Source organism: Eutrigla gurnardus, assembly GCF_963514095.1.
Source record: "Eutrigla gurnardus genome assembly, chromosome: 9".
NCBI classification, from domain to species: Eukaryota; Metazoa; Chordata; class Actinopteri; order Perciformes; family Triglidae; genus Eutrigla; species Eutrigla gurnardus.
The window spans coordinates 19,812,276-19,825,777 of record NC_139923.1 but is presented as its reverse complement, the minus strand read 5'-3'; the positions used below and the strand labels follow the sequence as shown (position 1 = coordinate 19,825,777).

The window sequence follows — 13,502 nt, the reverse complement described above, 5'->3', positions numbered from 1 at the left end:
TTATCTTATAAGTACCAGTTTATTTAAAAGAGACTATAAAAGTGGTTTAGTATGGATGCTAAGTGCGAGTGTGAAAGGCAAGGACGGTGAGGATATCATGATATATCACTCGTTTGCACCCTGGCATTTTTCAAAGTGAGAGTGTCTTTAGCTGCCAGGAGCACCGTGACATTGTTCATACTGGGAGCAAAGTCGCTGATTTAAAGCACTACAATCAGCTAAAGAGGCATGAATAAGGAAGTGGACCTGCATGGTGACAGGTTCAGTTGGTAAAAGACAACGATTGAAAGAAAAGTCTCCATCCCAACCATCCCCTGGCTTCCATGTTCATCCTTCTGCAGCTCTAGCCAGCGTTGTGAGACTTTAGGATCGGTGTGTCCTTTGAGAAAAATGAGAATAGACAACAGGGAATGTGACCTGCTCTCTGCTCAGCATGGAAATGCACAGGAATGCGATGTGTGACTAATTCATGTGAGCTTTTTTGGCACAGGTGTCCTTTTGTGCGTGCGCGCGCGCGACCATTTCCCGTCAGCTAATTACATTTTACAACATGGGAATTTATAATTATGTCAAAATCAGCGGATGAACATACCACAGTAGTTCCACATGTATGACGGTGCACATGCGCAATCAGCTCTCCCCCCCTCTCGCGCCAACCGAGCCCAATCTTAAAACCGCGAGCAGCCGCAGACACATCATCCATGTGTTGGAGACTCAGATTCAGACTTGAGCTCTGCAGGAAATACGTCCTTTCGCTGGAAAATTGACCTCATCTGACTTTAAAAAAAAAAATACATTATTATTCCATAGGGGATGATTGATGATGAGTCAGAAGTTGTTATTTACACTTTTTTTTCTGCCCCGGAAGCTTCTTTCATCTTGACCAGCGGAATTAGGATGAAAAGGTGAAAGTTGGACTCAGTAAATCAGGGGTTTTAACGTGAGCCAGTACGTGCCATTGAAGGAGGGATGTGAGGGAGTTGGCCAAGTTTGAAATCAAACCAACGGACTCCAGCGGAGAGGATGCGTGCAGGTGAGCGGCTGTAATGCCTTCTTGCTGGTTTTAGGGTGTTTTGGTGAGAATTAGAGAGGCGGGAGTTTGTAATCTTTGATAATCTTTTTTTTTTTCTCTCTCCGAGATGTCGTTTTCTTGGCAGATTCTTGACACATTTGTCACATACTTCAGGAGCAATCTGCGTATTACATCAGAATATTCCAATACTAACATCAGAATGCTACGTAACTTGCAGGGGTTGAGAATATGGCAAACGAATGTCTTTGTGTGGAGGTGTGACGCTGCGTGGTGCTGAAGTGACAGCTCCTCCTCGCGCTCTGCGCTCTGCCACAAGCAAAGAAACATTTTGGAAGAAAGAAAAAAATCAAAAGGGGGGAAATCGCTTTCTTCTGTCAGCGTGTGGTGGCTCTGTGCCTGGAGCTGAGGATTTGGGTTGCTGCTGGCAACTCAGTTCCTCCTCTCTCTCTGTCTCTCTCACACACACACACACACACACACACACACACACACACACACACGCACACACACACACACACACACACACACACACACACACACACACACACACACACGCACACACACACACTGATCTCTGTAGAAGTGGTTCAGTGGAATAGATTCAGTCAATGCACAAAAAGCTTTCATTCTTCCATTAAGTGTAATGACAGTCAGCAGGAGACAGTGGAGTTAAATATTCCATCAGTTACTTTGAAAGAAGAAATGAGTTGGACAGAACCCTCTTTCCCATTTCTGGTTGAAGATTAGATTTTATTTTTTGGGGGTATTTTTCAAATAGATTTTAAGACAATAGATGGTGAAAAAAATATGCATTTAGAGGCCAATGTGAGCAGTTTCTATACAAGTAGAAGACAATCAACATATCATCAACAACCGACACCGGAGCACAGATATTAGTAACGTCTCAACATACAACATACATGTTATTCCCTACATACAACAAACATATTGTGTAACTGTCCTTTTGTGCCTTGCAGTTTTGTGAGTGGACGTTCATAGCAACCTGTCAACATGCCACTCTGGTGAAAACTCAAAGCAACATTTTAGTGGCCTGATGCCCTTGGGCGAGATGCTCTATTTAGGTCATTTTTTTATGCAATAGACACAAATGTGGCACAAGATATGACTTCACGACACAAAAACTTTTTTTTTTATTATTAATTTTGCTGTTGGAGATCTTTGCACAGTATCACAGCAGACAGCAGATTGTCAACGGTTCCTTCCTGCTGTCATCCAGCGTGTCACATATAAACCTTAAAGGGGGGGGACAGTGATGTTAAAGTAGGAGGAAGAGTTAAACAAGCAGATGGTAGAAGCAGCGTGTCCTTATTCTCTCCCTGTCAAGCTTTTGAACTGCACTCGCCTGACCTGGTATATACATTCAGAGATTCAGCTGAGTGCACTGAGACACAAATCCTGCTAAGCTCTCTCTATTTCCTGTTTCCTTGATTGTACTTCCTCACACACTCACACTGCCGGCTTCCTTTCCAGTGTGGATCTTTCTCCTGTTCATTGAGGAGGGATTTGCTCTGGCACAAAAGACTAAAGGTAAGATTGATACATCCTCTGCACTCCTGTGATGGTAAGCTACAGTTCACTCCAAAATCAAAAGAATACATAGATCTTCCCACCCACCCGTAATACTATCCATCAATCTAGATGGTTTTCGTCTGATTAGCAGAGATATCGGTTGTGGAGATGACTGCCTTTTCTCAAATGTAATGGGACTATTGTGGCACCAGGCTCCGTGTGAATAACTCAACAGCAATTTCTGTGCCATGAAATCATGACCCGGTTACTCGAGATAATCCGCAGACCTTGTAGTGAGCAGTTTCCTGAGCCGGATCTATGGTCTTGAGAAGCCAGGTCATGATTTTGGAATTTTTTCAAACAGATATTTTTAGTTCTTTGAGAGCCACAGGCAGATATGTTTATGCACGTGCAATATCTTTTTGCACAAGTAGCTACACAATTGCCTCCCAGGTGTCAATTGTCTTCATATCATGAACTGCACACACAATGTTCCCATCATTCACGTCTTTTGGCCGTCACACAGATGGAGCTGCAGGATCAAAAGGGGTTAGACCCTCTCAGCGACCGCAGCAATCTCATCGCTGTGGTAACTGGGCACGAAACGATGAAGGAGGCACCTTCAGCTCCCCAAACTACCCGAAGACGTACCCTCCCAACAAGGAGTGCCTGTACGTACTGGAAGGTAACCAACAACATGCACCCGAGCCTGACCATTCAACTGCTGTGCAAAACGCTGCCTTCTGATTCGAGTGTGAGGATATTTTGACATCAAATGAGGTCAGATTCCTCTGATGGATATGAAAGGAAATTACAAAATGTTGTTTTTTCCTCCTTCCTTCAACAATGAGATTAACATTGCTCATTATCAGTTGTTCATGGTGTTTGTATAATTATCTTTTAGTGTGTTTTATTACTACGACCAATGATAAAGCTTTACCTCTATGGTTGTAAAGTATCTTACAGGCAACAACTTTCTCCCAGTGCATTCCTCCACATCTTGCACAGCAAAGAATGCATCACACCTTGTTATCATCTTGTGCATCAGTTTCCCTATAATTATTACTGGGTATTGGGTATTATTGGGTAAAAATGTCAAAGGAGCAGATATTTCTAGGAGCATTATATCCCCGAATCACCTCTTCGATGGTAGATGTGACACCGCGCTCTGCTTCCCTCAGCGCTGCCCCGCCAGAGGATAGAGCTGCTGTTTGATCAGACCTTCTACATCGAAGCCTCATTCGAGTGTCGCTTCGACCACATCGAGGTGCGGGATGGTCCCTTCAGTTTCTCGCCGCTGATCAATCGCTTCTGTGGCTCCGCCAGTCCCGGACTCGTCCTCTCTAGCGGACGCTTCATGTGGATCCGCTTCTTCAGTGACGAAGAGCTGGAAGGGACTGGCTTCCTGGTCCAGTACAGCTTTACTGCAGGTGATTAGAACACCGTGTTTTATCCGTCCTCGTATGGCTCATTGAATATTCATCAAGTCTTCTTAAATAACGCTTTGATCAAATGTCTCCAAGCAAGTATCTCTACTTGTGTGGTATCTCACTATCTGTCTCCACCTTGTCCCCTCTTAAAGATCCTGAATTTCATTTGCATGTCGGAGGACTCTTAAACCCCATCCCAGGTAGTGCAACCACACAGCTCAGCCGACTCAAGTGTCTTCAGTTGTACATCTTTTAGAATATTATGTGTTTTTTTGTTTTATCTGCCTCTTGTCTCCGACCCTGGGTCAGATTGTCAGTTTGAGCTGTCTGGGGCTGACGGCCTGATCCGTTCCAGTCAGGTGGAGGAGGATTATAAAGTGAAGCCAGACCAGGCAGTGGACTGCATCTGGACCATACGAGCCCCAACAAACAACAGGGTATTTCATGTGTCATGTTTTACATTTTTGTAAGCTTCAATTTCTCGAAACCCTCGATGAATGCACGTTGGCTTTTATTGTCCTTGATGCAGCCGTTCCTTCCCACAACAAGACATGAATAATGAACATTCAAATTCTTTGCTGCTTATTCCAGATTTACCTGCGATTCTTGGAATACCAGATGGAAAACTCAAATGAATGTAAGAAGAACTTTGTGGCTGTTTATGATGGCAGTAATGCCATCGAGGACCTCAAGGTAATCTATTTTATAACGTGTGTTATATACAGTGTGTTACTGCAGCCTGTGAAATCAGAGCACCTTAATATGATTACTTTATTAGTTTGAACTCTGTGTTGAATCATACGTTCAGTGTTTTTTACTCCTTCTACACAGCAGGGTTTTACCTTCTTTCCTTGTCAAACGCGCTCACTTTAATTACATTTGAATCTTAAGTATACAGCAACTGTTCTACAGACCATGGCCTCAACGAGACTACACATCCAAAAACTAGCCGAGAAAATGGTGTGTGGTTTCTTGCAGGCCAAGTTTTGTAGCACAGTAGCTAATGACATCATGCTGGACACCGGCGTGGGAGTAGTGAGGATGTGGGCCGATGAGACGAGCCGTCTCAGCCGCTTCCGGATGCTGTTCACTTCTTTTGCAGACCGTGAGTTAGAATATTCTTTACCTTTTGTCATTTGACATTTTGACCCGTGTTGCGTTTGTTTAGTTTTTGCATCTGTGAAAGGGGGGGGGGGGGGGGGGGGGGGGTTAGGTCAGATCATGGTTTCTGTTTAAATAATAACATAACAACCGTAACTAGGGTAAATAAATAACCACACTTGGCTGACTTTCTTTTGCAAGCGTAAAGTCATTGTTTCTTTTTTGCTCCGGGGCACGATCCCATATAATTAATTAAATAAATGGTCCGTTTGCATCACAAACTGATACGCCTCTTTGTGTTTCAGCACCCTGTTTAGGCAGTGCGTTCTTTTGCCACAGTAACATGTGCATCAACACTTCTCTGGTGTGCAACGGCATACAAAACTGTGTCTTTCCCTGGGATGAAGGCAACTGCAAAGGTACTCCAGCTGTGCCAAAGCACTTTCTAATTCCTTGAGAGAAAAAAAACTCTGCTGTGTGGTATTACAATGAGTTTATGTAATATGATGCATATCGTGTCGGGCTCTGTTGTGTCACACTGAGCCTCCTTGAGGATCCTTGAGGTAAAATAAACCCTCACACCTCTTTTTCTCAAATGTTGCCAGTACGTTTTTTTTTTTATTGTAATTTTTTATCCTGATACCACAGAGCAGTGCAAATCGGTGAATGTTGGACAGTACAAAATATTCCTTCAAAATGTCCTCTTGGCAGGAAAATAATGATCTCATCGCCTTTCCATCTAAATGATCATTAAGGCTTTTTGGCTGTTTAGTTGATCTGAAGCACCTCGATTGATTGAGAGGGCTGTTTATCAGCGAAACTGGCTTTTAGTGAAGGGTCTGAATTGTTCCTGGCAACCACAATCACAGACTGTCCTGATGGGAATGGCAGAAGGAAATTCACTGAGGGTACTCTCTGTGCCTCTAAATGTCCCTCATATTTCATCTCTCTTTGTCACCCTTCATGTCATCATCCAGAGAAAAAGAGCAAAGGTGTTTTTCACCAGATCACAAAGACTCATGGGACAATCATCTGTGTGTCTACGGGAGTGGTGCTCCTGCTCCTCATCGTCTCCATCCTGGTGCAAGTTAAACAGCCACGGAAGAAGGTAATGTAGTCACATTTATATTAGTGTTATTATTTTCTATCATGGCACAAAATATTGGTGTAGGAATGACGTGTGTTCAATGTGGTTAGGTGCTGGTACGTAAGAACAACCTGTTCCGAGGCGACTTCCAGGAGGTGTTTGACCCCCCGCATTATGAACTCTTTACTCTCAGAGACAAGGTTAGTTTGAATATTCTGATACATTATTAGCCGTGGTTTTCCTTTATGAAACAACATCCTTTTTTTTTAGGAGATGTCGGGGGATATTGGGGAGTTGTCAGAGGAACTCCAGTCCCTGCAGGCGCTCAGGAGATCCTCATCAGGCTCACGCTGCATCCACGAACACCACTGTGGCTCTCAGGCTTCCGTCAACTCCATCAAAGTCAGTCAAGGTGCGCATGACATGGGCAGGGGATCCATGGAGCTTCCCCCTTTCAGAGGGGATCTTCAAAGCACCTTACCTCCCCTCCGGGACTTGAACAGCAGTATGCGGAAGAAGAGCTGGCCTAGTATGAAACCAGGCCGAATGCAGGGCCATCATAGTATGGGGGAAAGAGTGGTGGGGCGGCAGGATAGAGTGATGGAGGAGGACGAAGAGGAGGAGGAAGATGGAAGGTATGATGTGTATGTGCGCAGGGCAGGAAGCCGAAGAGGGAACTTTGAAATGGCACAGCAAAGATCTTTGTCCATGGACTTCTGAAAAGGAAAGACGTTGTCTCTCACTTCCCTTCCTTATTATAATAGTGATTATAAAGAAGCAATCCTTGACTTCTCTTTTTCACTTTTTTCCCACTTGCCTCCTTCACAGTGAGGTTGTGAAACATGGGGTCTGTTATAGTTGTCCTGGATTTTTTTTTTTTTTTTTTTAATGAAATTCAAGGCACTTCTCGGACACTAAAACAGCTGACAGACTGCTATTGTATTTGTGATCTGTGTAAAAGTGAAGACGGATGATAATGGTGTGTATCGTTCTTGTTATCAATGTATTTTGTTAAATACATTTTACTGCAAAGCAAATAGATTTTGGTGAAATATATTTTCAATCATTGTCACTAAAAATCACAGTTTTTGGTAAATCTATCGCCTGTCTTAAAAAAAAAATCAATATGTACATTTCTGCATCACTACTTTAGGAAAAGTATCATCTTGTTTTTTATGTGGCTTCAGTTTTAACACCAGATATAACATTGCCAACAGCTGGTCACTGGTTCCCAGGAGGCAGGTGTTTGTGTTGATCATGACTCTTCTTAAAGGTGTGTCACACAGGTATGCTGGCTGGAACTTCCCCTTTAAATATTAACAGTGAAAGTATGATGTAATCTGGTTATACAACAACCAAAAGCACCCAACTGTTGCCATCGGCAAAGTCTCATTCTACGTTTCATTTTCATTCTGGGCTCGACACCGAACATAACTGATGGTTCCTTGTGTCATAGAGACATAAAAACCAAACAGACCGCCAGTTCTGACCTTGTAAAAGTGTTGACCTGATTTAATTGGTGATCAGTTTTCTTGTAGGATGTTTTCCCCTCATCATAATAAAGGACAATAAATTAATTCAAGGTGAGATTGATTCCTCATTTATTGTATTGAGTTCCATGTGTTAGATAGAGAACTACATGACATGGTGCAACATGCCTTTTAAGGTTGGCAGTGTGATATGATGATCGGGTGAGGTTTCACGTTCAGTTGTTTGACTGTGGAGATCAACATTAAAGTGAAAGTTATCTTGAAGAGGCTGTTATTGTACGTTTGCTTTACCCACGCTCTGAAAGTAGCCTCAAGTCAGTAATTATACATACATTAACAATGTACTCCTTTGACAGATGACTGTTTGTTGATGAGAATCAAAAACACGTCAAAGGCAAAAGCCTTGTGTTCAGCGTGCCAAACTAATAATAACTTAACCTTTGAGCTGGAAGACGGAACGCATTTAGAAATGCAGGAACTAATTTCTGAGCCGCTGCCTCACAGTTTAGTCAGCAACTCTGCAGGGTTCATTTGTCACATTCAGAAAATTCACTGGGCAGATGATTCATGGATCAACCAAGCATTCACACCGAGACAAACATGAACATGCTGTCTTGCCACTAAATGATGGGTGCGGTCTTTGCCCTGCTCAATAATAATGAATACAGTAAGAAAAGGTTTGCTCTGGTTGGTTCGTTTCTACACAAGAGACAAAAGAATACAAATATGAGCACCTGATAACCATAAGGTGTCCCTATATTTGAAGCAACAAGATTAATAGAATCCCTGGTTCTGTGTGTCATTATTTTTTTATCACAATATTCATGAATAGACGGGATATCTGTGGTACCTTCAGATAATGGGTCGCTCCAAGGAAATTAAAATGAGGCCAAAAGGCTCAGTGATGCAGGTTCCATGGCTTTTTATTACAGTAAACAACTCAAGGATTTAGATCTGGGATCTTTGCTCAACTTATCTTCATACAAACGGAAATCCTAATGAACACACAGATCTGCAAAATGGAACAACACTTATTTCATTTTGGACACACACATCTCGTATATATGATAATTGTGTTATCTCTGTCTAATTCAGCAGGGTAAATGGTAGATTTTAACATCCTTTATGTTTGGTGCGTCATCCCCTTGTAGGCGACTGTGTGGCCTTCAGCAAAGAAAGGCGATAGATCAGTGAGTCAGGTGATCAACTCTTAGACAGACGCACGTGTTTTTACACGACCGTGGAGTTTAATATAACATCGGAGTGTACTGATCTTTGTGAACAGCCATATAACAGGTACAGTCCATGGCTCAGGTGTGACCTCACTTACACAACTGCACATTATTCTTTATGAGTTGTGGTTGCACCGATGACAAAGCAGATATTGTGTTCCTTCTCTTGTCTGCAGCGACTCAGCGTTCTTCGCTGTTCCACCTCGTAAAAACGCCCCTCAGACTGAACTTGAATTGGTGACACATGCTTCTGAAATGATGCAGTGGTGACTGCAGAGGATGCGACCCTGACGGGCTTTTCATCTCGAAAATACAGAATACTGAGGGAGTCAATATCAAGTCAATAATAAAAAACAATTGGTTAAAAAGCAGCCTAATATAAATACACGTGACAACACATTCCACAATAAGCCCATAATTATCTATGACATTATTCAAATCTGAATAAAACAATACATTAATAGCACATATATAAATACAATCCTCCTTAAGTACTTTTCCCCATGTATACAAAAAATATGCTACTATATGTGACTTTGTTCAATTCATGAGCTGTGAAGAAAAACACTGTCAGTCTTTTTTTTAAGTGTCTTTGTGTGTCTTTCATCGTTTTGTTCTATTTCTTTTCAATTTCATCCCACAAATGAGAACGTGTTGCGTTTCAGTCGAGACGTGCAGGAATGCTGTCAGTCTTCCTCCAGTTATGTATTTTGTTAGGTACGTTGCTTCTGCAGCACAACCAACGTCTTTCGATGCGTTTCCAGTCAACGATTAAAACGAGCTTCCCAGTGATTCATCAAAGAAGGCGAGGCGGTTGTGTACCACCAGGGGAGTATTCTCCCCGAGAACGGCCTCCGTGAAGTTGGGCCGTCTCCAGGCGTAAACCATGCTGTTCAGGAAGCCTTGCAGGGACACACCTGCAGCCTGATATGAATAAAACAATACTGGAATCTGCAACTCAGGCAACTCTGATGAAATTATCATTTTAAAGAACGTGTTCGTCTGAAACGTACCTGAATCATATAAACTCCAAACAGACTGCGTTGTTTGATGTTCGTCCAGATCATCAGGGTGGACAGCAGAATGAGGACCAGAGCTACAGAAGGAATTAACATACAGTGAGGCCTCATCAGATGTAACATTGTGTGTGTGTGTGTGTGTGTGTGTGTGTGTGTGTGTGTGTGTGTGTGTGTGTGTGTGTGTGTGTGTGTGTGTGTGTACCTGGTGCCCAGCAGAACAAGATGACTATCACCATATTTCTAGCTGTAGAAAACGTTCTTTTGAATCTCTTTCTTGAACGTCCATCTCCCTCCACAGGAAACAGCCCTTCCTGCTCATGTCTTTCATACCATTTACCAACCTTATAGTAAATGACCTGAAACAAGAACAAATAAAGGATAACAATGTAGACACCTGTAAATATACTATTCAAGGCTTTAGAAATCGCTGTAAAATTATACTTCATAACTTTATTTCCATGAATGTTTCAAGCAAATGAAAAATGTTCAGATTCTTCTTAGAATAATGTGATTGCTTATAACTTACGGAGCAAGACAGCATCACTGGTATCACAACGAGGACAAGAAACACTTTGATAAAAGTGTCATGAATTTGTTCCTGGGAAGAAAAAAACAATGTAAAGAGAACTCATACAATAACAATACCTATCAGATACAGTAAGATGAAATAATAATGAAACAAATGCTGTTAATAAAAACAAAGAGATTTTTACTCACAGTCTCAGAGCAGGAATCCTTCCAGACATGCAAGAACAAAATACAACTGAGAAACAAAATGAAAGAGATAAATAAAAATTAAAAAAATGCAGGTGAGCGGATCTATTTCACTTTGTAACATATTGGAAATCAGTGACGTTGGAGGAAATTAACAAGTTTGTGCTCACCTGGTGCAGTATTTGCTGCCATTATTGGCGACCAATGACCTGTCAGCGGTTGGAATCAGCATGGCCGGTTTTATGAAGGGAGTGAGCACATATACTAAGTACATTACGATTGGGACCAACCTGTGACATTAGAGAAACAGTGATACAGGATTAAATTGTGTACACCAGGATGAGGTCCATACATTCTGGAAAGGTACTATATGGTTAAAAAACGTACCACACTATGGCATATACTGGTATAGCAGCTATTTTCCTTCTACGCCAACTCTGTGAACCAGAAAGATACATATTTAATTATTCCTCTCTGTTTTTTTGTGCATTTCCGTTTCTACAATTGAAGCGGTGCCTCACCTGTCCGCTCTCATCCTCTGTGGGTCTCGCCCTCCAGCCTTGGATAGCGTTCTTTGACTTCCATGCGTAAACCACAACCAGCAGAAATGAAATGAAATAAAACGCCTGGAACGGAATAGACAAACGCACAAATATGCAACCGTCAAGTACGACTATTTATTGTAGCGTAACAGACAGTGATGCAAAATATGTATCATGAAGCTGAAAGGATGACACTTGAATATGATCCACTATGACAGTTATGAGAGGTGCTCGTTTTTGTTTGCATACTTTTAAAGGACAAAATACAAATAAAAAGATGGATGTCCTTGTCCTACTCTATTAATTGTGTGTTTGAAGAGGTTCAAATTCGAGGTTTATGGCCAACTGAAAATATCACTCAAACCAATGAAATCATTGGGGTCACTTTGTTTTCATCTATCAAAAATGTGAACAGACAGTTATTCTTGCTTTGATTAAATATTGGTCTTTTAGAAGACAAAATATTTTCCATATCTGCATTTTGAAAGAAAGCCACAATCTGAACTGAAGAAACTGAGTTTCCATTCCTAACAATACATTCTTTTCTATGTTTGTTTTATGTAAAACCAACATTTACTCAGCCCTTAACTCTTAAATGTGATGTGAGTTGAGAAAATGTTTCAGTTGTTAGACCATGAACCATGTCACCTTTCAGACGGAGGAAACAATGTCGAGACAGTTGCAGAACTGAAGACATAGCAAAGCAAAACAGCAAACCACTTGTCTTTTATGGATGCAATATAAGGAACGCGCGGTTCTGACTTATTTTACTGCTCAGCCTCAGTCACAATGCTGTGTGACTCAGGGAAAATCCGGCAGCGATGTAATCAGACACTGAGAAAGTGACGTGATTTTCAAAGCTGAAAATCCAAGTACTTCAGACGTGACCTCTTCCCCCACCAGGAAACAATCTTGTACATGATGTCATTTATAGGGATGAGAGGCCTGACTATGTGAAAGTTACTCACCAGTGACAGTGGCAGGCTGTATTGGCAGATGGCTACACTGTTGTGAGTGTTGACTTTATTAATGACGCTGGTGGACAGCAGGATCAGAGCAGCCAGGAGGTCTGCCAGGGCGAGTTGCACCAGGATGTGCACCTGCAAACAAATACACATAAAGGACATTGTATCGCTGTGTATATGGATACATACTGTATATACATACATAAATTCATGCCATCTCACTCACCTGTTCTTTAAGATGCCTCCATCTCACTATCGAAACCACCAGGACAGAAAAACTCCCAATCACACTACAGACAATCAGAAATATGTGAAGAATTTAATAACACCATAGAGGGCAAATGTTTTATCAGCACTGGATTCATTTTAGTACATTTCTGGACCATGTGTATTCGGTTCAAAATGAAACACAAATTGCTAAATCATGATCATTTGGCACCACATCAACACTGAACTCGAGCCAATGAGGGTTTATTGCACACATGTGACACCTAAAATAAAAAGCTATAAGAGGGAGCGCACGTTCCGGCATATATATCCTCTTGGCTGCATGAATCTAACTAACTGAATTTATTCCCACAATTTCTCCAGCCCTTCTCATTGTTTCACTTTCTTTGTCACGAGCCAAAGAAAGAAGCCGAGGGACTCATTAACAGAGCAGTTCATAGCAGCAGGGTGACTGAGCTCACTGAAGGAAGTTTTACATTTTCAATGGAGACAACTATCCTGTGAGCTTCAACTAAGTGTTGAATACTTGGCCACATTTTCATGGTTGAAATAATTATGCTTAACAGAACAAACATCTGAGGTTAGAACACACTGCAGGATTTCAGAAAGATTAAACAAAAGCCCGCCTCTTATAACTTGTTGCATGGCTGGTTTGGCAAATCTCTCCACAGTTAGAATACTGAAATTATGAAATTACTACTCAGCTGATAGGATTACCGTACAACTCATTTTAAAACATGTTTATGTGGCAAAATCTGGTTGCTATAAAAATCCTGATTTAAATAATAAAAAAAAAGAAATCATTCATTGCCAGTAGGGAAACATGAAAGAGAAAAAGCACGAGGAAGCATATTACCTGGTAGTGAGTAACACTATGTACTCAGTAGAGAGAACATCAATCTGAAAAAAACAGAATGTAATCATGGTATCATGTTAAATGTACTATTCGCCTCATAATAGTTTTCATTCAAAGAAGCTCTATTCATTTTCAAATAATGTATTCATGCACACGTGTTATTCCTACCTGATCTGCACTCAGTAAACCATCGAGCTCCATGATGAATCTCCAATAATCAGTCTATTCTCACACTCTGTTCACTCTCACTGCTACATAACCTGTCTCCGTAACAG

At 41.5% G+C, this 13,502-nt stretch overlaps 2 protein-coding genes across 3 annotated transcripts; one reads left to right on the top strand and one right to left on the bottom strand.

Moving 5' to 3' along the window:
- Positions 1 to 774: 774 nt before the first annotated feature.
- neto2b (neuropilin (NRP) and tolloid (TLL)-like 2b) lies at positions 775 to 7,727 on the top strand. 2 transcript variants are annotated; one of them, XM_084018029.1, is made up of 12 exons: positions 775 to 1,033; positions 2,525 to 2,581; positions 3,090 to 3,234; positions 3,745 to 3,993; positions 4,146 to 4,193; positions 4,303 to 4,430; positions 4,585 to 4,686; positions 4,972 to 5,098; positions 5,400 to 5,513; positions 6,072 to 6,202; positions 6,292 to 6,381; positions 6,452 to 7,727. In XM_084018029.1, exons 3-12 carry the CDS (start codon positions 3,090 to 3,092, stop codon positions 6,899 to 6,901), a joined length of 1,584 nt encoding a protein of 527 aa, XP_083874155.1. In that variant the 5' UTR covers positions 775 to 1,033; positions 2,525 to 2,581; the 3' UTR covers positions 6,902 to 7,727. The 2 variants fall into 2 exon arrangements, with proteins under 2 accessions (XP_083874155.1, XP_083874154.1); XM_084018028.1 differs by having other exon boundaries at positions 777 to 1,033; positions 3,090 to 3,248.
- Positions 7,728 to 8,623: 896 nt separating this feature from the next.
- LOC311018620 (uncharacterized protein) lies at positions 8,624 to 13,502 on the bottom strand. Its single transcript, XM_084017655.1, has 12 exons — positions 13,396 to 13,502; positions 13,228 to 13,271; positions 12,370 to 12,433; positions 12,147 to 12,278; positions 11,158 to 11,262; positions 11,024 to 11,073; positions 10,807 to 10,926; positions 10,640 to 10,685; positions 10,449 to 10,520; positions 10,125 to 10,278; positions 9,917 to 9,999; positions 8,624 to 9,827 (listed from the first exon to the last, which is right to left on the bottom strand). Exons 1-12 carry the CDS (start codon positions 13,426 to 13,428, stop codon positions 9,675 to 9,677), a joined length of 1,056 nt encoding a protein of 351 aa, XP_083873781.1. The 5' UTR covers positions 13,429 to 13,502; the 3' UTR covers positions 8,624 to 9,674.